This window comes from Zalophus californianus, chromosome 5 (genome assembly GCF_009762305.2).
Source record: "Zalophus californianus isolate mZalCal1 chromosome 5, mZalCal1.pri.v2, whole genome shotgun sequence".
NCBI classification, from domain to species: Eukaryota; Metazoa; Chordata; class Mammalia; order Carnivora; family Otariidae; genus Zalophus; species Zalophus californianus.
In genome coordinates, this window is record NC_045599.1 from 119,942,425 (window position 1) to 119,965,143 (window position 22,719).

General features: G+C 38.9%; 1 protein-coding gene and 1 non-coding gene across 7 annotated transcripts in view; both read right to left on the minus strand.

Moving 5' to 3' along the window:
• NNT (nicotinamide nucleotide transhydrogenase) overlaps positions 1-22,719 on the minus strand; it is a 91,144-nt gene that overhangs the window by 66,737 nt on the left and 1,688 nt on the right. For 5 of the 6 annotated variants that reach the window (XM_027605419.1, XM_027605421.1, XM_027605422.1 and 2 more), the window contains exons 2-6: positions 19,000-19,203; positions 14,406-14,635; positions 11,650-11,867; positions 7,693-7,780; positions 1,560-1,648 (exon numbers count right to left, since the gene is read on the minus strand). In XM_027605419.1, coding sequence (XP_027461220.1) covers positions 1,560-1,648; positions 7,693-7,780; positions 11,650-11,867; positions 14,406-14,635; positions 19,000-19,150 — 776 coding nt within the window. In that variant the 5' untranslated portion in view covers positions 19,151-19,203. Of the gene's footprint in view, positions 1-1,559; positions 1,649-7,692; positions 7,781-11,649; positions 11,868-14,405; positions 14,636-18,999; positions 19,204-22,719 lie in introns of those variants that run through there. The other variant, XM_027605424.2, reaches the window with a different exon arrangement.
• On the minus strand, positions 12,518-12,642 carry LOC113930079. The gene has a single exon (XR_003522449.1). It is a non-coding gene; the product is annotated as a small nucleolar RNA SNORA33 (small nucleolar RNA).

Below are 22,719 nucleotides of genomic sequence, written 5' to 3' on the forward strand. Positions count from 1 at the left end.
TTTATCTGAAAATATATATTATTCAGTCTTCCAACAAGAATTTATAATTAAGTGTGTTTTCTAATACATTTGGATTTCATATTTATATATGATACCAATCCCTAGTCTCAAAATAGTGAATAATGAGCTATAATTCTTAGAAAAGTTTATGTCTGTTCAGGCACATCTTTCTTCATTGCATACGTAAGCTATCCTAATAAATGGTAAATGGAGTTAAGCAACAGCCATCCTCAAGCTATCAGCTGTGTGCACAATCTAAACCAATGACATCAAAATACCTAATAAATTCTCAGTAGCTGACCCAACACCAAGTTTCAAATCATTTCTAAGTATACACATTTCCATTTTAATGCCACTTACTGTTGCTACAGCGAAAACTTGCACAACCTCCTCTCTCTGGGTTTGGCTGTCTTCGAAGACTTCACATCAGCAAACATTAAAAATTAAAAGACAGCACTACTGACAAGCTTGACTCTGGCTATCCCTGCCTTACATCCTGGTTACTTCAAAAGTGTCTTTTCTCATGTCAGCAGGACAGCTTTCTATCAGTACATCACTTCTCTAAACTCCAGGTAAGCCCTGGAAACCATGTTCTATGGAACATTCCTTACTCCAGAAACAAACACTCTTTCCAAGTTTGAATAATGCAAATTTTTTTTGATCATTCTATATTCAAGATTAGCCAGGGTATCATTCCTCTACTGGTCTCAGCTGATAATAACTACATGTTTCAACCTCGAAATAGTATTCATACACATCAATGATAGCCATTCTCAATAAGCATTTAATAAAATCCACTATCTAATATCTTCTGAAATGAAGAATTTTAATCAAACTTTTCTTTAAAGAATTCTAGAAAACGTTGATATGTCTGCTTTAAAGTATTATACTATGAACATAATTGACTACTTTCACCTAGGGGCTCTACTATTGCCCAATCAGCTTTATCTGCTTCCAACCATACAATGCAGAGTATACCCCTCACCTCTCTGCCCCCTGTCTGTTCTCCAAAATATCCCCAATCCTGACTTTTTTTAAAGTAAACTCTACGCCCAATGTGGAACTCAAACTCACGAGCCCAAGATCAAGAGTCCCATGCTCTACCAACTGAGCCAGCCAGGTGCCCCCAAAATATCTCCTATACTACTTTCTTTCTTCAAACTCACAGACACATTGGTTCACGTCCTATCTGATTTGTAAATGCATTCTGAACAGAAATAGGACATGGTAGAGCAACATACTACAAACTTGGGCTAGGATTAACCCTGGTCCCACTGCTAGTCCACATAAAGAAACAAAACTGAATGCAAGTTGTTCGTTTTCAATTCCTCTGCTTTTAAATTATTTCTGCTGTACTGAATCTAGGTCCTTAAATTTTTTCCCCCACTAGAATATTTTTCCACTTGAGTTACCTTTGAAGAAGTAGAAACAAAAAGTGTAAAGAGCTTACAAAGCAGTTTTTGATGTGCAACTTCCATTTATAAATTCTAAAGAAAACATAATATCCACCTGAAACAAAATGTTTTTACCTTAACAGCAATCACTAGTAAAGTACTTACCTGGTGTCAAATCCTCGAACGATTGCGCCCATCGACTTGGCTGCACCTGCAGAAGCCAGCCCAGCAACACCACCACCAACTATCAGAATCTAGGGGAAAAGACAGAACGGTGTGTTTTAAATAAAGTTCATTATCAACTGATTATGAAAAACCATCAGCTAAGAACTGTCAGCGACTGGTACACAGGGCGCCACAGTTAATTCAATAAGACAACAGATGTGCTGGTGGTGAAAGCCCTCAGTAAATACACTGAGTGGAGAGGCAACGCTTTCACGGAACCACCATTTTTACAAATTTATCAAACAAACACTTGCTGGCAAAGGCCCACAACCTTCACTAAAAACAGTCAGACAACCAGCATCTCTGTGTGGAAGCCATATACAGCCCAATAAGCAGTACATATGTTAAAGATTACCAGGTCTTTTCCAGTGTATAAAAGTTACGCGTACTGAAATAAATTCCCAGTGTAGCATTCTAGCTAGCTCTCCCCGCTCAGATGTGAAGGTTTCTCTATGTTCATAAAATGTCAAAATAAGTTTCAAAGATGGGTACATCTTTGGTGAAATATCCACTCTACCCTGTATTTTGAGCTCAAATGCTTCTGAAAGAACAGCAGGTGACCAACTATGTAATTTTGAACCAATATGAATGAACTGCACCACAGCAACACAATGAATCTCCCTAACCATGGAAGGGTCAGAGCCAAGAAAACCAAAGAATTCCTCAGAAACAAGAGTCTCCCCTGCCTTCCAAGAAACACAATAAGAGCAGTGTTGTCTCTAGTCTGAAATGGGCTTTCCAGAAAAAAAGTTCTATTATACTTCCCAGTCAATTGAGGCAACTCCTTGTGGCTGTGTAAAAAGAAAAAAAAAAAAAAAGCCAACCACAGAAACAGTGAAGCTTATAAATTCCCACCTACCCATCATGTCCACATCTCCTTCTGCCTTTAATTAAGAAGCCAAGTCAACCCATGCTCCAGTGACCCGTAAAGAGTGTTTTCGAGATCATGTGAATTCATCTTGAAGGTGATGGTTTGGGGCTGGAGGGTTACTCCACAGAAAAGGGGACAAAGGAGGACCAAGGGGGCTTTGGGCTCAAAGGCATTCACCCCACTCCACACTAGGAGAATGTGAAATAAGGGGTGCCTGGGTGGCTCAGTTGGTTAAGCGTCTGCCTTCGGCTCAGGCCATGATCCCGGGGTCCTGGGATCAAGCCCTGAGTCTGCGCCCTGCTCAGCGGGGAGTCTGCTTCTCCCTCTCTTTCCTGCTTGTGTTCTCTCTTTCTCACTCTCTCTCTCTCTCTCTCAAATAAATAAAATCTTTTTAAAAAAGCAACAAAAAGAGAAAATGTGAAATAAAAATAAGTAAAAATCACAGGACTAGACCAAGTTATCCTGAACCAAGAAATAACAACAACAACAAAAAAAAAAAACCCATAATTTAAAAGACATAATCACACAATAATAAAGCCATGTAGATCTTACAACAGCAATTTACTCTCTCTGGGCAGCACGGGGTGAAGAAAAAGACACAGAAATTAAGGGTCACAGTCAAGTCCTGACTCGACTACCAGTCCTGGCTCTGGGTGACCTTGAGCAAGCTACTTAGTATCTGCAATAAAGCAGTCAAAAAACCTTCCCAGGGGCGCCTGGGTAGCTCAGTTGGTTAAGCGACTGCCTTCGGCTCAGGTCATGATCCCAGGGTTCTGTGATCGAGCCCCGCATCGGGCTCCCTGCTCGGCCGGAAGCCTGCTTCTCCCTCTCCCATTCCCCCTGCTTGTGTTCCCGCTCACTCTGTCTCTCTCTCTCTGTCAATTAAATAAATAAATAAAATCTTAAAAAAAAAAAAAAACCTTCCCAGATGGCAGTTATATTAAATGATGGAATCCAAAGCACTGACTGCTAATTGGCACACCATAGACATAAACTCAAGAAACAGGGAAAGGCTGTGGGAAAGGAATGTTCTTTATCTCCGGGACTCCTGGTTGGCTCAGTTGATCAAGTGTCTGACTCTTGATTTTGGCCCAGGTCACGATCTCACAGTCATGAGATGGAGCCCTATGTCGGGCTCCACACTCAGCATGGAGTCTGCTTGAGATTCTCTCTCTCCCTCTGCCCCTCTCCTCACTCACACTCTGAATAAATAAGTAAATAAATAAAATCTTAAAAAAAAAGGGGGGATTTTCTTGATTTCCTGTCATTTAACCTGTTCCCTCCGCTTAGCTCCCCATCTCCGTTAAGGGCACTAATTGTGCACACAACTGTTCAAGCCAAAACAGGAAGGTCATCTTGAGGCTTCTCTTCGCACACGTTTCCACCTCCAATCCATCAGCAAGTACTCTTGTGTCAACCCTCAAATATCTCCCAAATCCATCCCCTTCTACACATCTCTATTGCCACTCCCTTCCCAGGGCACTACTTCTGCAATCAATTCCGAACAGATCTTGCCTTCACTCTTCCCCCTACTAACCATTCTCCCACAGAACTTCCAGATGATTTTTTTAAATCCTCATGAGATTTTATACATATATATATATATATATATACACATATATATATGTGTATATATATATATATATACACACACACACAACTAGTCTCTGTCCCCAGTTCCTGACACAGAACTCCTAGAACCCTTGTTCTAGGGAGAACCCTCCTAAGTGAGAAGAGCACTAGGAACATTTTTTGTCCTAATATCTGGTCTATGACTCAGTTCATGACACAGAGTTTCTGAATCCCTTGGAATTTCGAGGGCGATAGCAGTATCTTTTGTTCTAACAAACTGACTCTTGGTGGGCTCCTGGATGGCAGCTGATCACCAGAAAGTCCGTGGATAGCAGCTGGGAATCTTCAGCCCCACCTCCCATTCTCCAGAGAAAGGAGAAGGGCTGGAAAAGGAGTTGAGATCAGTGATGTCCATGTGATGAAACTTCCTTTAAAAACCCCAAAAGTACAGGGTTTGAAAAGCTTCCCGGCTCGTGAACACATGGAGGTACAAGGAGAGAGGTGTGTCCAAGGAGGGCATGGAAGCTCCATGCCCCCTCCCACATACCTTGCCTCAGGCATCTCTTCCATCTGGAAGTTCATCTGTATCCATTATCATATCCTTCTACAACAAACTGGTAAACGGTAAGGAAACTATTTTCCTGAGTTCTGTGAGCAGTTCTAGAAATTAACTGAACCCAGGGAGGGGGTCATGGGAACCTCTGAATGATTTATAGTCCATCTGTCAGAAAAGTGGGTAACAACTAGACTGGCAGTTGGCACATGAAGGGGGATGAGGGCATCTTGGGGGACTGAGCCCTTAACCTGTGGATCTCACACTATCTCTAGGGAGACGGTATTAGAATTAAGTTGTAGGGCACCCTGCTGGTGTCACAGAGTTGCTTGGTGTGGAGAAACCCCCGCACATTTGATGAGCAGAAGTGTCAGAAGTGTTCTATGTGAAAGCAGAGACACAGAAGCAAAAGTGGGTTTTTCCAAAACAATCCTGAATCAGACATTTCCCTCATCTGTAAGAGAATCTGAGCAAGCCCAGTATCATCCAGCCCCAACCTACCTTTCTACAAACTCAGATCCCTCTCCACCTTGTTCACCACACTCCAGACCAATAGCCTTCTTTATACTTTTCTTTTCCATCTCAGTGCTTCATAGATGCTGTGCCCCTTGCCTGAAATCCTAAATACCTGGTTCCTTTCTCGCCATCCTTTAGGTCTAAGCTCAAATGTCAAAGGAGCCTTCCCATCATCTTAGCGAAAGGAGCTTGCCCCTCTGACTCACTATCACATCATTTCTTTTATGTTTAAAAATTATATAATTCATTGTGTATTTATCGCCTCACTGTGGCCCTACTAGAGTGTAAGTTTCACGTGGCAGGGATCTTGTTTCCTGGATTCCGCAGCTCCCAGAACAGTGCCTGACATATGGTAAGCCATCAAATGATGGACTGTTAGCTCATTCTAGACAAGAACCCTCCATATTTACAGGAAACCCAAATAAAATATTATTCAATCTACCTTGATAAGACCCCTAGTGTCTAATTCTTCAATACCAGAAAACTATTTCTGACACATGACCACAATCCTGTAAACTGCAATTTAAATTCTCAGTAAAAAACTAATGATGTAATGTATGGTGATTAACATAACATAATAAAATAAATTCTCAGTAAAAACAGTCCCTTTTCTACCTTCTAAAGACTGACTGATTCTCCTTTCTTTAAGCCTCTTGTCTTTTATTTCACTTTTTATCGTATTTTTTTAAGATTTTATTTATTTATTTGTTTGAGAGAGGGGTGGGTAGAGCAGAGAGGGAGAAGCAGGCTCCCCGTTGAGCAGGGAGCCCGACACGGGGCTCAATCCCAGGACCCTGGGATCATGACCTGAGCCGAGGGCAGACGCTTAACTGACTGAGCCACCCAGGCACCCCTTGTTTCATTTTTTAATCTCTAATATATTCACAGCTTTCCTCTCAGTTTCCACATACTTCAGGAAAGAGTCTAACCAAAACTAAGCAGTTGGTTTGTGCATTAAAGCATTCAGCCAGTTTAAAAACAGCATTCAACTTCTGGCCACCATGAGTGCCAGACCTATTCTTATGATCCTGACAAAGAAGCCAAACAGAATCACTTCAGGGGCGCCTGGCTGGCTCAGTTGGAAGAGCATGTGACTCTTGGTCTCTGGGTCATAAGTTCGAGCCCCACGTTGGCTGTAGAGATGATTTAAATAAATAAATAAACTCAAAAAAAAAAAAAGGCAATCACTTCAATATCACATCCATTTTTTTGCTAAATTTCCTTGTTATGTATTCTGGCCTCCACTTAAACCACTTGCCATTTTCTTCACCCGGCCTGTTCTTAAAGCAGTATAATCACTAGATTCCTCAAAGCTGCCAGTATCTTTTTTTTTTCATTTTTTCTAAGAGATTGATTTCATATGAGTTTTCAGTTTGTATAACAAAGTACTTAAGAGCAGGAAGCACCAAGGAAACCTGTACCTACAGACATACTCTTCCGTCCTATTTCCTCTACCCAGACAATGTGCTTATATTGTCATTTAGTGGATGCAGTGTTGAAGGGTTACAATGTATTCTATTCTTCCACCTAACCATCCCCACTGCTCAACTGCTCCTCTCTGATTAAAGAAGCCATAGGCTTTCCTTCTGCCAAGTACCCAGATTATGCCACCTCCCTTCCCTCCCCACTCATCCTAACCCATTTTTGAAAAAAAGTGAAAAACCTAAGACAATCTTTTCTATGTGTGAAATGTCACTGTGATTCTGTTTGGCTTCTTTGTCAGGATCATAAGAATAGGTCTGGCACTCATGGTGGCCAGAAGTTGAATGCTGTTTTTAAACTGGCTGAATGCTTTAATGCACAAACCAACGACTCAGTTTTGGTTAGACTCTTTCCTGAAGTATGTGGAAACTGAGAGGAAAGCTGCGAATATATTAGAGATTAAAAAATGAAACAAGGGGTGCCTGGGTGGCTCAGTCAGTTAAACGTCTGCCCTCGGCTCAGGTCATGATCCCAGGGTCCTGGGATTGAGCCCCGTGTCGGGCTCCCTGCTCAACAGGGAGCCTGCTTCTCCCTCTCTGCTCTCCCCCCCCCCCTCTCTCAAACAAATAAATAAATAAAATCTTTAAAAAATACGATAAAAAGTGAAATAAAAGACAAGAGGCTTAAAGAAAGGAGAATCAGTCAGTCTTTAGAAGGTAGAAAAGAGACTGTCTTTACTGAGAATTTATTCAAGAATTTGCTGAACTAAGACCATCTTTCCTATGAACCAAGTGTCACAACACTGGGAAATTGAGACCTTACTGAATGGTATCTTGAAGCTTTTTTAAAAATTAGTAATAAACACGCTAACTCGAATGAGTTATCCAAAACCCCTTTAAGAATTCAAGTTAGTAAGTCAAAAACAGAAAAAAACTAGAACTTCCAGAAATGTCAAAATTCTTTTTTGTCAAGCAATTGTAAACAGCCTTGAGGCTCCACCGTGTATCTGTATATGCACAGGATTATCAATGTGAAGTCAACACAGAACAAAACTTTTAAAATAACTATATTTTAGTACTACACATACCCTCACTTTTAATCAATTCATAATATGAAAAAACATTAAAAGTTTTACCTACCTTAGCTGGAGGAACTTTTCCAGCAGCTGTGATCTGACCAGTAAAAAACCGTCCGAAATGATTTGCTGCTAGTACAACAGCTTTATAACTGAAAAAATAAATATTTCCATAAAATGAAAGATCTTAGACTCATATATTATCCTAAGTCGCCAATTAAACTTTCTTTTTTATTATTATATGTTAATCACCATACATTACATCATTAGTTTTTTTTTTTTAAAGGTTTTATTTATTTGACAGAGAGAGACACAGCGAGAGAGGGAACACAAGCAGGGGGAGTGGGAGAGGGAGAAGCAGGCTCCAAGCCTGATGCGGGGCTCAATCCCAGGACACTCAGATGAGCCTGATGTGGGGCTCGATCCCAGGACGCTCGGATCATGACCTGAGCTGAAGGCAGACGCCCAACGACTGAGCCACCCAGGCGCCCCTACATCATTAGTTTTTGATGTAGTGATCCATGATTCATTGTTTGCATATAATACCCAGTGCTCCATGCAGAATGTGCCCTTTTTAATACCCATCACCAGGCTAACCCATCCTCCCACACCCCTCCCCTGCCAATTAAACTTTCTTTAATAGTCAAAGAATAATTGCTAACATTTTGTAGTAACCACTACATGTCAAAAACCGTTCTTAGTGTCGCATGTAAACCTACTCCTTTAACCTCCATAACAATCCTGTGGAAAGGTACAGTTATTACCTGCATTTTGTAGATGAGTAAACAGAGACACAGAGAGATGCAGAGACTTGCTAGTCACTCAGCTCGCAAATGGCAGAACCAGAAGCCTAACCCTGGCATCCTGCCTCCAGAGGCACACTCTTACCCAGGACACTCCCTGACCTCTTCACAACGAATATTGCACAAGATCAGTTGGGGTGAAAAAATGCTAACAATGGTTTTCCTTGGGTGCTGGAATTACAGATACTTCAAACTTTCTGTTTTACTTCACTCTACTGTCCAAAAGTTCTTAGATGATGATGTAGTATTTATATAACAGGGAAAAACTTCAAAATGAAAAAGAAATTAGATGTACCTATATACTTGTACATAATAAAATTCCAACCTCAGAAAAACAATTCCTTTGATCACTAGTGGTTGAAAGCATGGGATTTTGAGACAGAGTGCCCTCAGCACAGGTCCCAATTCTACCACTAACTAGCTTTGTAACCTTGGGTAATTTTCTATAATTCTCTAATGCTTGGTTTCCTCAGCTATAGAGTGGGGGCAAAAAAGAGCATCTGTCTCTTAGTGTTGTTACAAGAACTAAATGAAATAATGCAGGTAAAGTACTTAGCACAAAGCCTGCCACAATAAAGCTTTGGTAAATATTAGTGTTTGTGGCTAAGGAAACACTCTGTGCAACAAAAACTAGTAAAATATACCATCTTTCCTTACTAGGATATTTTTAACATATTAGACTAAGTTGATTTGCAGATCATTTTATACCTAAAAGGCACTTCTGCACATTCTCACTTGATAACATACATATAATTAAAATTATAATGCAACTATGTAATGAGATCTACCTGCTAGCTGACAATAAAACCTTTCCCTGATCCTATTTTTTATAAAATAATATTTGATACAATAATGGATGCAAAAGCATAAACTGGTAACCACTATTACTTTAAGTTAAATCATATTACAGCAAGCAAACAATATTTTAGAGATTATGTTGTTAGTCTTACTTCTGAATCAAAGTGATAGAAATTTTCAAAAAGCAAACATAATAAAGATTCAAAGGCCACTGTAAGAAATTGGAATATTTTAAAAGATTCAGTTGCTATACTGAAAAAAAAAAAAAAAACAAAAATGAGATGGATCACACAGGAAATGTGTAAGAAAACGTTGAAGGTGGGAAAAAGTGATAAGTTTGCCCTTTTTTTGATGAGAGCAAAAAAGCTCAGAATGAACATCAATGAACTATAAGGAGCGTGTCTTCACTGTACTAGGGCTATGTGTCTGAGTTAGATAATGATTTATCACATACTGTGTGGATAAGCATACTTGAAGATTCACCTCAAACTATGCCCTTTGCATATATCAGCTCAGGACATAATACAGTAATTCTTTAAGTTGTGCCCCATGGATCCCCAAAGGTTCAAATTCCAGCCAGCTCTGGGGCCATTCCAGGTAGGGTAGAGAATAAACATGTTTCTGGACACCCCTCCATCCCTCGATTCAAGCAAGGCCACTCTGCTCTTACTGTTTTGTTTGTTTTGTTTATATTGCCTCATAATATTTCATTTGCTCAAAAGATTCTACAGTTAAAAACCACTGATCTAGAGCCACTGACTTTGATAACCTTTCATATATATGCATTTCACAAGACAAAATCAACAACACTCTTAAAAGATTACATTGTACATTTTCTATAGAAAATTTTTAGTCCCATAATACATAATGTAACTTTTCTACAAACTAAATAATATGGCAAAAATTTTGTCCTTTGGTGTATACTTCATATCACAAAAAAATGTCTTCCAAACCAACCATTTGCCATATTATAGTAAGGATAACAAAATGTGTTTTTAACTTGCCCATTTTGTTTTCTGCTTTTCTATCAAAAACGAACAGTTGAAACCCAAAGTAGAATCCATTTGCTCTACCGGCCTATTTGGTATGCTACACCCAAGATATAAAACCTAAGAAAACCCTCAGTTCATGTGTCAGGCCGTAAAAGGCTTTATTCAAGTTAGGCTCTCTTTCAAGCACTATTTAACCATTTTCATCTGTTGGTGCCTCATTCACACTAGCAAATTGTCACTACCAATGGTTTTCATGCTTAAAATCTAATTCAACTAGTCTCTTAGAGTAGCTGATTTCATAAGCATCATCTGTTTTCAGATTTTTCCCACTCTCTAGGCAGAGTTGGCAATGCGCTGCACTCATACAGCTACTCCTACCCCTCCCCAGGGCAGGCACGATTACTCAGTCTGAGCCACATTCCTCTGAACAGAATGCACCTTAGTCCCCTCTCAACAAAGCACTCCAACCAGTACCCTGGGAATGCGTGAGTGGCGGGCAAAGATAAGAGGACATAGTTAGCCCTCAGTTAGCAATATGGGGTTTGACACCAGATGAAACTTCCTCAAGTCCAGACATTTTCCCTGTTCATTAAATATTTTATGAATTTACCTAAGCAAAACCTAATTAAAATGGTAAATGCTAATATATATATATGTTAGGTTGAACCATTTGAAACTACCAATATCCAACCATCTTTTACCTATAAACACAGCAATTTATGTTAACTAAACTTACTGTGATAATCATTTCACAATATATTGATCTATCAAATCATTATGTTTATACCTTAAACTTATACAATGTTATAAGTCAGTCATATCTCAATAAAACTTGAAAAAAAACAGTCATTTCAACCTAATATATACATATATACACACATATCCACACATATCCTGAAGAGAGTCTATTCCTCATACAAATAATTTCACAATCATTTGCTCTGGTGAAAGGAAATAAGGCTTCTACCTATGAAGACTAAAAAAGGATATAAAGCAGACTGCAATATGAAGAGTCATTTCCTATAACTGTGAAATAATAAAATGAGCCTTAAAAAATAAGCAAACTCTCGGGGCGCCTGTGTGGCTCAATTGGTTAAGCGTCTGCCTTCGGTTCAGGTCATGATCCCAGGGTCCTGGGATCGAGCCCCGCATCGAGCCCCTGCTCAGCGGGGAGCCTGCTTCTCCCTTCTCCCTCTGCCTGCCGCTCTGCCTACTTGTGCTCTCTCTCTCTCTCTCTCTCTGTGTCAAGTAAATATATAAAATCTTTAAAAAATAAAATAAAATAAAAAATAAGCAAACTCTCCAAAAGCTGCAATCTCCAACAATTATCACAAGTAAAATCCCTGTAAGAGAGAAGAACTATAATGAGCATGTTTCTAGAGTACCGCTGTGCTTTTGTTCAACTCAAATGGAAAAGAATCAACATACCCAGCAATGTTGGCCATGGAGCTTAGCGCATCATATCCCTGAGCAATTGTGACTCTTGGAACCTGGTCCATTGCCAAAACCGTAGTTTTTCTTTTAGAAAGTTTATTTAGCAAGTCTGGATTTTGGGCTGGGTAAATAAAACTAATCAGTGTTCCCGATGTCTTTAAAAGGTCGGCTTCATGAACACCTAAAGTTGGATTAACCATGGGGGCTCGCACCTGAGGAAAAAAAGTCACATCACTGATTAAAAATGTAAATATCTTAATCATATTTTTAAGTAAACAGGACAATTTAAATAATATGCAATGACTGAAATAACACTCCAGAAGTAATCTTCCAGCAATAAATTTCTGACTAAATTCCTAAACAAGGCAAGGAACACAAAAATCTTTGCCATCTGTCCCCTGATTGATGACCTATGAACTGTTCTGAGTACAGAGCATGCTTTTATTCTGGTAAGATTAAGAGATATTAGAATAATCGGGCAGGGAGTTTTGTTGTGTGGTCAAAGGTTCAATTCTTGAAAAGTTAAGAACATTTTAACCTAAACTTTCCACTGTCATATGTATAGATCTATGTCACCCTAAAATTCCAGCCGAATATTTCTAGATGAGCACAATTCAAACGAGTAGGCTTGCTGAATTGGGCTTAAGTAAAAAGCTATAATATAATTTTGTTCCAGGAAGAAGTATCAAATAAGTCAATGAAGACACACACACCATATGTTTGAAAGTTTCAAATGTCCATGTTTCGAAGCCAAATTTTTTTTAATCCCACTTAAAAAGTATTTTAAAATGTGGCTTTTGTTTTGTTTTTTTAATTTTACTTGATCTTAGCCAAAAGGCCGAGAAGCGATGTTTTTTTAATTTCTTACAGCCATTTTCAGGGACCTTAATGACTTCAATGTCTTTAAGGCTCGGAACATGTCTTTACTATCACCAGTTTTTCCTAAGTTCCTGCAGCATTCAGGTAAGCAGATTCATTGGCTGGCTTTTAAGATGTGTTTTATAACCAAGTTTAAAAATCAATCTTCAATTAACATGTATCCTTTCATTAGCTCTTATTTTGCAATAGCGCTCTTAGGCAAGTAAGCCCAAAAAGCAATAGCTCAGGGACTTATGTTTTAAAAGGAAACAGACACACAAACACTGGGTCAATATTTTCATTTCACAGCATTTCATCTCAATTTACCTATGAGACACTTTATTTGTTACTCCCGTGTCAGTTGCTGCTCTGGTGATTCATGTGATTTTAATTAAGGTTCTGGACTTTAATTAAGACTCTGGCAAGGTCTGTTTTTCCTCAGTGAGAATCTATAATATAGATTTAATAAAAATTAGAGGACAACTTTGAATTAATTCTACTGGCACCTATCAAATCTCAGCTGAAACTGTTGGCATCTGAGTGATTTAAGTCAATAGGATGTTTCCCTGAATGTGCTTTCTGGATCACTAGTTGCTCAAGATATTAACAGGCTTGACTCAGAAATTAGGTCCCAGAGCCAAGAAGTTTATTAATGCAAGCGTAAAGTTATATAAGTTTCTATATTGTAGGATTTCTCAGTGCTTTTAACATGCTCATATACACTGTGAATCTCTAATAGGAACACAAAGCATTTCCAAAACTTATGTGTACCATACCAACCCTTTACTGTGGGACATCTCAAAAGTTTTTGATCCTTGGAATGGATTATACTTATTTTTGTACCTAAGCTCTTTTACTATACTAAGTTATATCACCAAGTGTCTGTAAACCTAAACACTCTAAAAGCTTGAGTTGAATTACAACTTACCCACATACCATAAATGTTACTGTTAACGTCTATAGCAAAAAATTTTGTCTTCTGCAAAAATCACTAAAACCCTACCCAAGTTATTCAGTAGAGTTTATGCAAAAAAAAAAAAAAAGGCAATGTGATTGATTTACCTTAGAAATTAATACACAAACACACACACACACATACACACACACACACACAAAGCTGGTGTTTCCTGAAAAAGTAAGGAGCTTCTTTCAGCCTAATGATCAAGCTTCTACAATCCCTATTTCCCTCCTTGTCTTGGCTGCAGAAGGCTTAGGATTTAAGTTAATGCTCCCCTCTAGTAATTACCTCTGGTAGACTTGTGATGCAATCTCTTCCTTTCTCTATATGATTTTTTTTGCTTCAGATTTTACATCTAAAGTTCTTCAGCATATAGATTTCTATTGTATATTAAGACCTTTTATTAAAGTAGGTAAGGCTACTCTCCACTCAGCCCCCTCTTGCTTTCTCCAGGGCAGCCCTGCCCTCTCTAGAAATAGCATTTATGTCAGATACATCACTCTTCCTTTTATGTATCAGAAGATCACAGCTACATCACTGTTCCTTCTATATATCAGAAGATCACAGTACATTCAGTCCCAGGAGGAATTCCATGCCTTTTGTTCTATTCTAGCAGCACTTACTCACCTGTAGGTATTTGGGATATATATGAACCAGGAAGTGCAAATTCTCCCTAGCCAATAAGAAGGGGATTTCCATATGACGAATGTAAAAAGGAAGATCACTTTCTCCCCTCATGGTTAAACATGGATCACATTGCCTGATAAAAGTTCTATTGGAATATGAAGAATATTCACAACATACAAGCATTTCTCTGAGGAAAGACATTGTTTGAAAATATGAAGAGACATAACAATAGAGTAGTTTAATTTTCCTACGAAAAGTTTTTTAAAAGTTGGCATGCCATAAATGAGGTGGGGAAAGGAATAATTACTTTGACCACCAAATCAGAAGCCAGCACTTCCTTCACCCCTTGGATCTGGGCACCTGCTGCTTTGTAGTGATCATCAGAAAACTTGGAAGCTTCACCAGCACCTGATTCCACGACAACACTGAAACCCTGCTTGACCAAGGCGTGAACCCCAGCAGGAGACAATGCCACCCGCTTCTCATTTTGGAAAATCTCCTTGGGGACACCAACAGTCAGTTGTTTATATGGAATTCCTACAAAGGCAAAAAAAAAAAAAAATTTAGTAAAATACAACAACATAAAAACAAAAATAGGCAGTCTGTTCAAAATATACTACACATACAAGTTGCTGCTCAAAATAATATTCCCACTTCATAATCATAATTGAGTTTTTTGATCGACGATGGGAAATATTTTTGCCCACTCTCCTGAAAATTCCAAATATTTCATTTAACCCAATGGCTCTCTTCAAGTCACATGACTAGATTAGTTTATCCTTAAGGGAGAAAAAAATGGGTTGTGAGCGATCAATCAACATGCAAATTCCACTCTTCAAACTAACGCTCTGGGATTTATGGTCTCCTTGTCCTTACCTTTAAGGAAGACAGAAGTAATTTGCTGTTTTGAAGAACAAGTCTATACTAGACACTTTGGTGGCCTGCCACACGCAAGAGTTTCCTTCCTGGCAATTTAACCAACACAATTCCTCATAGATTTCCAAGGTTGTATCCTGAGACCCTACATTCTTGGCCCCCGCTGATTAGACCAGGGATCAACAGCTGGGTCAAAGATAATAGTCTACAGGCCAGACAGCCTCTGATGTGACTTACACAGGAACTACGTGAGGATACTCTATGTTGGCCAGTGATGACCCAACCCATTCAGGTTCTTTATCAGGGAGTCTGTGACCCACAGAAAAGGACAAGGGAGTAAATGGTACAGAAGCTATTTGTAAGCAACCATGAGGTAATCAAAGGGAGGTATACGGCAATAGGAGTAGAAACATCAGGAGTGGAGATACAAAGAGAGAAGATGAGCTACAGCTATGAAATTCAGAAGAACATTCCACTTTTCCAAGAAGTAAATGAAGACTTTCCGGGGCTTCTGTACTTCACAAGAACACATACAATAAACCCTCATCACAAAATATAGCCTGATAGGATCCTGTTCCTTGCAACCCAAAAGAGCCTGCATGATATATATAAAGTATTTATAGATGGTTCTGAACAGCTTTAACTAAAGTACATTAGTTTCTTCTGTTGTTTTACTCAACATGAGGGCATAAATAGATTTTTTTAAATAAAGATCTGCTTTTATATGTTTTACTAAAGCTTAGGAAATCTACTCAACAACCTAAACTCTAGATATACATAATAAAAAATTAAATTATCTCCACAGAATAACAATAATCATTAAGCGAATGAGGCCTCAGAGAAATAAAGTCAACCTAAAAATACCACCACTTGATCACAGTCTTAGACCCCATACTCGATAAATGGTAATAACTGATAGTAAACCAAAGGCAAACATACGCTGAATCTTACCCTCTACTTGAAGAAGAGGGAGGAAAATAATAGAAAGAAGGAAAATATTTTGGATTGATGTGCAAAGTTAAATCACATAAACATTTGGGGTTTACTTATCTGACAACCTCAAATTACCTAGGCCCTATATACCATAAGTCAAGGAAGCTACCAAAGACAAATGAAGTCCCATCAAACAGGTTTAGGAGCCAACCTGAAAGGGCAATCACTTGGCCAAACAGGAAACAATCTGAGCATGAAAGAGAATAATTAATTGCAATGTAATAAAACACATCCAAGTGAGTTAGTTATGATACTCAAAAAATAAGTATTTTTTTAAAAGCTTCCCTAGTCAACTTTGGCAGATGTGTAGTAAGCAGAGTGATGGTCTCCCAAAGATATCCACATTCTAATCCTCAGAACCTGTAAATATGTTAGAGGCTTGATTAGACTCAGAATTGTTTGTTTGTTTTTTCAAACAAACAAACAGCAAAGGAGAATTAGGGGAGCAGATGGAATTAAGGTTGCTCATCAAATGACCCTGAAATAAGGAGATTATCCTGGATTATCTGGGTGGTCCCAATACACTCACAAGGGTCCTTAACTGTGGAAAAAGAAGGCAGAAGAGTCAGAGTCAAATAGTAATGTGAAGATACTATGCTGCTGGCTATGAAGACGGAAGTGGGGGCCACGAGCCAAAGAATGCAAGCCAAAAGCTGGACAAGGTAAGGAAAAAGACCTCCCCTAAAGCCTCCAGAAGGAATACAGCCCCACCAATACCTTCATATAAACCTAGTGAGAGCCATTCCAGACTTTGGCCTCCAGGAGTGGAAGACAATAAATCTGTGTTGTATGAAGCCAGTATATTTGTGATCACTTGTTACAGCAGAAATAGAAAACTAATACTTAAGGGAACCAAGACATTATTACCAACACTAGTAAATAATGAGACAGAATCAAGCATTTATCCCACCTTGGCACCACAACCTCAGGGTAACTAAATAATAGAGGGAAAGTTTCTCTTTACAGAAAAATTCTAGCTCATAAATGAAGATAAAATGATAGAGTATCACCATTTTAAAACCCCCCATAAAACCATGCATTTAGTTAATGATCATTAAACGTCTGTACAGCCTTTGAGTGAAACAGTAATGGGAGCTTCCTAATAGATGGATACCAACAACATCTAAACTCACTGATGAATCTTGATGTAATGCAATAGATAGTACACAGCATCACCTATGAAGTATTCTTGCCAAAAAGAAAAAACAAACAAACAATTCTGAGTCTAATCAAGCCTCTAGATCTAGCTAAATGGTACAGAAAATACAAGGGACAGAGAAGTAGTAGTGCTGGGTTTAAATAAGACCAAGGGAATTCAGTCAGCCAAACCTAGAATGTGAAATTCTGCAGGGCAACGACATTCTTCAACAAATAAATTAAAAAGAGAAAAAAGGAAACAGATCAAAAGAAGGGATGTAGCAAGCAAATACAACATGTGGACCCTGTTTGGATCATTATTTGGATAAGGCAACCGTAAAAAAAAATTTTTTTTAAATATTAATACTAACTGGATTACTTTTCATGCTTCTCAATGTGGTAATGAAATTGTGGTGTTATACATTTTAAATAGAATCATTATCTTTTAGATATAAAAAGTGATTATCTAGGAAATAGTCAAGAGCCAGAAATTGAATAAACAAAAGTATCCTGCATAGTCAATATAGAGATCTTGATGTCCAGCCTTTAATCACAAGGACAATTCTCACGTCCTCAATGCAGTAACTTACTTCTATCTTATATACAATTTTATCACGCTTGGATCATCTGGCTTTCTAGAACACCTAAAATAAAAATCTGAAGATAAAGTTGAGGATTCTCAGGGGCAGGTACCTGGCCAACAATCACTTGTCATGTGAGAACAAGAAAAGAGGCTGTGAATTCTATGAAAGACAGACATAAGAACTCAAAAAGCATAGCGGTGTCGGGATCCTGAAAGCACCGAGTCCTACAAACATAAAAAGAAGGACATTATTCTATGTGGCAAAAATTTTAGGTTGCCCCCCCAAATATCTATCCTGTTCTTCCACCTTAGTTACAAAATGCCGATTTTAATGGAATATGTCGCCATCTAGAACAAAGGACCTCTTTTATGTCCAAGTCTCCCTTACAACCACATAATGGCCACCTATCTGAGTTTTGGCCAATGAGGTATAGACAGTCCTAGGAAGGTCTTTGTGAAAAGTGCATAAAGGGATCTCATTCAGCTTAGAAAGCCCTTATTTAGCTTCTCCTTTTGGCCTGCCACACTAGAACAGAAGCATGGGGATCCTAGCAGGGAAGGCCTTGTACACTACCGAAAGACTTCAGCTCTTAACTCTGCATGGGCTAGGACACCGTGGCAAATTCTGAATAGAAAAGTACATGATCTTTCATTTTTAAAAGATGATGCTGTCGTGTATAGAACAGACTGTAGCAGGAGCAGAGGCAGAAAGCATAGAGCACATTTGGAAAACAAGCACAACAGTCCCGTGACAGATGATGGTGGCGTGGAACAGGAAGATAACAGCAGTGATGGTGAGAAGAACAGACTCTGGATACAAGGTAGAGCTGAACCGCACCTACCGTGAAGATCTAGGATGACCCCAGGGTTTCTGACCTAAGCAACTGAGATGAAGTTGCCATTCACTAAATCAAGAAGCACTACTTCAGATTAATTCATATACTTAGTTGCTAATTCTTGAGCAGAGATAAGCCATGTATGTTACAATTCCTCAATACTGACAAGGAAAGAGGAAGAGCTGCTGGGAGAAATGGTTACTCTGAGCAATAGTTTCCCGGGTACAACTCAACTGGCGTATCGTTTCTCTTTTTCTATTTTCTTTTCTTCTCTATTAGCACTGACAATCAGGAACTAGTATACATGGAAAATATTTTTAAAAAGCACTCCTTAGGGGTTTTTTTTAACGCAAAATGATAACTCACAAACACCAGGCTGTAACACTGCAGGGCTTTTCCTTTTATCAATCATCAGGAGATCTATTAGCTCCTACGACTTGAAGGTTTGGTTTACATACATTGACGTGAGACTTTACCTGGTTTTACAGGAGCTTTACACCAAAGAGCCTGATGAGTATGAAATGTTCGTAAAAAATCCTTCTTCCCAGGTATAACCTTACAGGACCCCAAATTGCTAAGTAAAGGAGACGAACAGCCAGTCACCACAGTTTTCAGTAGATTCGCCATGTTAGTATGAGCTCCCAACTTTCTGAATCCCAAATTTCCTTGAGGGTAAATCACTAAAAGGAAAGAAAATAAAGTATTTATGTGCTAAGAAAAACATACTTTGTCATTTGAACATCAAAAACATTTTTTAAAAATACTCATTCAAAGAGCTTGGAATATAAAGTTTTATGTGGGCATCTACAATGAATTTATTTGCCAAGTCCTTTACTTACAGAAGATGCTTCAAAACTTTGTTTCCAACTCAGATATTTAAAACTTGAAATCCATTTTCCCACTTAAATTGTGGCTATAAACCCACTATTCAATTCTAAGTCTTGATCACCTAAGTCTAATTGATCCTCAATGTAGCTAGAAAGCTGAAAAAGAAAATTGCTATAAGACGAACCATGAGAGATGATGGACTCTGAAAAACAAACTGAGGGTTCTAGAGGGGAGGGGGGTAGGGGGATGGGTTAGCCTGGTGATGGGTATTGAGGAGGGCACGTTCTGCATGGAGCACTGGGTGTTATGAACAAACAATGAATCATGGAACACTGCATCAAAAACTAATGATGTAATATATGGTGATTAACATAACAATAAAAAAATTAAAAAAAAAGAAAATTGCTATAGAGTTCAATCACATCTTACATGAAAGTTACCTCTAAATCTGCACATACAGCAAAAATTGCACAGTTACCCTTGAATTTCCCTTAAATTGTCTATAATACTGTATAGTAGCAACCTATTTAGCCACCATGTACAAAAAACACTGGCAACCTACTCAGTGCAGCAAGATGTTTATCCTGTAAGACCCCTGAATTGAGACTGAGTGAACATGAGATGCATGTTTGCCAAGTGCACATCTCAAGAAAATTAAACATGTGTGAGATATGACTCCAATTTTAAAAAAGAAAGAAAAATGCCATTATCACATAAGTTTGTGCTTGTAGGTGTGGGTGTAACTAGGAACTCTTCCATCAGTGGTTCTCACACGTGGCTACTTCTTTACCAGCTCTAACTGGGCTGGATGAAGTGTCATTAACCTTTGTTATTATTGACCTAAGCTTCAGTGGTTACCTCCACTGCTCTCCATGACAGATCCCCAGGGCTGCACTGAAGGCATCCCCACCATTCCCTCGATTCCCAATGCTCCCCGATCCTTCTTTTCTTTCCTTCAAAATCAGGAAGAAGCAGATCTGGAATTCTATCAAACTCAGCTAACTCCACCAACTACTTTGTAAGCTCTGCGCCATCGTGTGGGCCCTACTGGGGTCCAGCACCCAATCCCAGCAGACTCCATAAACATTCTTCCAGCATCCAAAGGAAGGGTCTAGCTTACTCAGAACTGCTGCTACAACTCCCTGAAGCAACTTCTTACAAATACCAGAAAGCCACACTGGGAATGGAAATCCTTAATCCAGATGGGGCTTATTCTTAAAATGCCCTTTAATTCAACAAACACGTATAGAGGGATGAGTCAGAGGCACAGCCGTTAGAAGCATCTGTAGAATCAAACTGGAATAGGTCACACACTTTGAGATAAGAAAAGTCAACAAGTAATAACACTACAAAGCAGAGTAAGGCAAGTCCAAAGTTCTTTGAGGGATCAAAGAAGGAGATTATGTATTCCTACAGGGCTCAGAAAAAAGAAAAGAAACACATTTGAGATGGAGAGAGTAATGTGGAAAAAGCTAAGGAAGCAGAAGCATGCAAGATGGGTTCAGACATGCAATCAGAAATGTATCTGAACAATGCTTTGCACTTGAATAGGTTTTATATTTTCAGTGTTTCCACATGTCATTTCATTTCAATCCCAAGCATTTCTGAGTCCCATAAATATTCTCCTCATTTATTCATGGGTCACTTCTAGGGTTAGTCATGGCTAAGAATGGAGAGTAACAGTTTGAAATCCAGCCCCGAATTCAAAACATTCACAGAATCTATGCCAAGAACAAGGGAGATACAAAGATATATAAAAGATACAAAGATATTAAAAATTCTTGCCTTGAGGGAGATTTGTCCTACCATTACCAATGACCTAGTCTTTTTTTTTTTTTAAGATTTTATTTATTATTTATTTGACAGAGAGAGAGAAAGAACAAGCGGGGGGGAGTGGCAAGCAGAGGGAAAGGGAGAGAGGCAGGCTCCACATTGAGCAGGGAGCCCGATGTAGGGCTCGATCCCAGGACCCTGAGATCATGACCTGAGCCGAAGGCAGACACTTAACCAATTGAGCCACCCAGGCGCCCCGACCAATGACCTAGTCTTATCCCAACCTCCCCACTTACCCTAGTTTCTCTTCTTGGATCATCCCACCTCCCCAACAACCACCATTCTCGCGGGGCTGATGAGGTTTTCCCAGACCTCATCAGGGAAAGAACAAAGCTAGCTATAAGAAAGCCTGTGTGTTGTCTAAGTCTGCCACTCACTCCCTGAATCTCTCTGCATCTCAGTCTGCTCATCTATAAAAGCATAGGAAAGCTCGTGTTTTAGACCCCATTAGGCTCTAAAACTTTTATGATGAGATTTTACAATGCTTTAAAGCTGAAGTCCTATTTCATAGAATCTGGAAACACTGTCCTGCTTACTTAGAAAATGGGAATTTGATGTTGAATAGATCCCTGGCATCAGGCATCAGTTAAGGCCAAGGCCTTCAGAGGCCGATCTTGCCAAAAAATCCACCTACTTTAAGTTATGAACATACAGGACAGTGATCAGAAAGTAGTTTATTGGCAAGAACGGTCCCTACCACTAAGCCTAAATCAAATACAAATGACCATGAAAGAGATTTGGAGAATATTTGAAACCGTGTTATCACAGACAGGTACTTGTTTATATCGAACATAGAATACTAGCCTAACTGTCACATTTGTCCCTCTCTTCACTTAAAAAGCCCTCTGCTATTTTATTATCCATGTGTTTCTATGACTTTGAAGCAATGGGGGAAAGCTTTACAACTCAAAATTGAAAAAAAATTAGTATATCATTGATACAGCACTGTAATGTAAGTTATTCGGACAACTTTCTCCCCAGTAGGCACTAAAATTCTTGAGGGCAGGGAGAGAGGGCAGCCTAGAGGCTAACAAGGTGACCTGTGGGTTGTAAGCCCCCACTCTGTAATTTATTAGCTGTGTCCTTGGTAAGTCATTCACTTAACTCCTCTGAAACTGATTCCCTCACCTTTAAAATGAAGATAATTTGTGAGGATTAAAAGGACACAGTATTTTAATTGCTATTATTATTCACTTTGGTATTACATCTGGCCCAGTGCTTTGCACAAAATAGGAAAACAGCAAGTGTTTTTTGACTGAATTTTTTGTTTTTTGACTCAAATTTCCTTTGAAAATGAAATGCTGTGTATCCTTGCGGAAAACTGATTCCATTAGCAAAGGTAATCAGCCTGAGCACACTTGCTGATAAGAAAGTAATCCTAAACTGTACATTTAATAAAATTAAAAAAAAAAAACAGCCAGGTTTGCAAATCAAAGGGGTGTGATGGAGAAGAGGGGAGCATTTTAAATAAAAGCATGCAAGCCCCATCCAAACGGAGTCTGTCCTACAAGACTCCTTACAAGTTGATCTCTTTA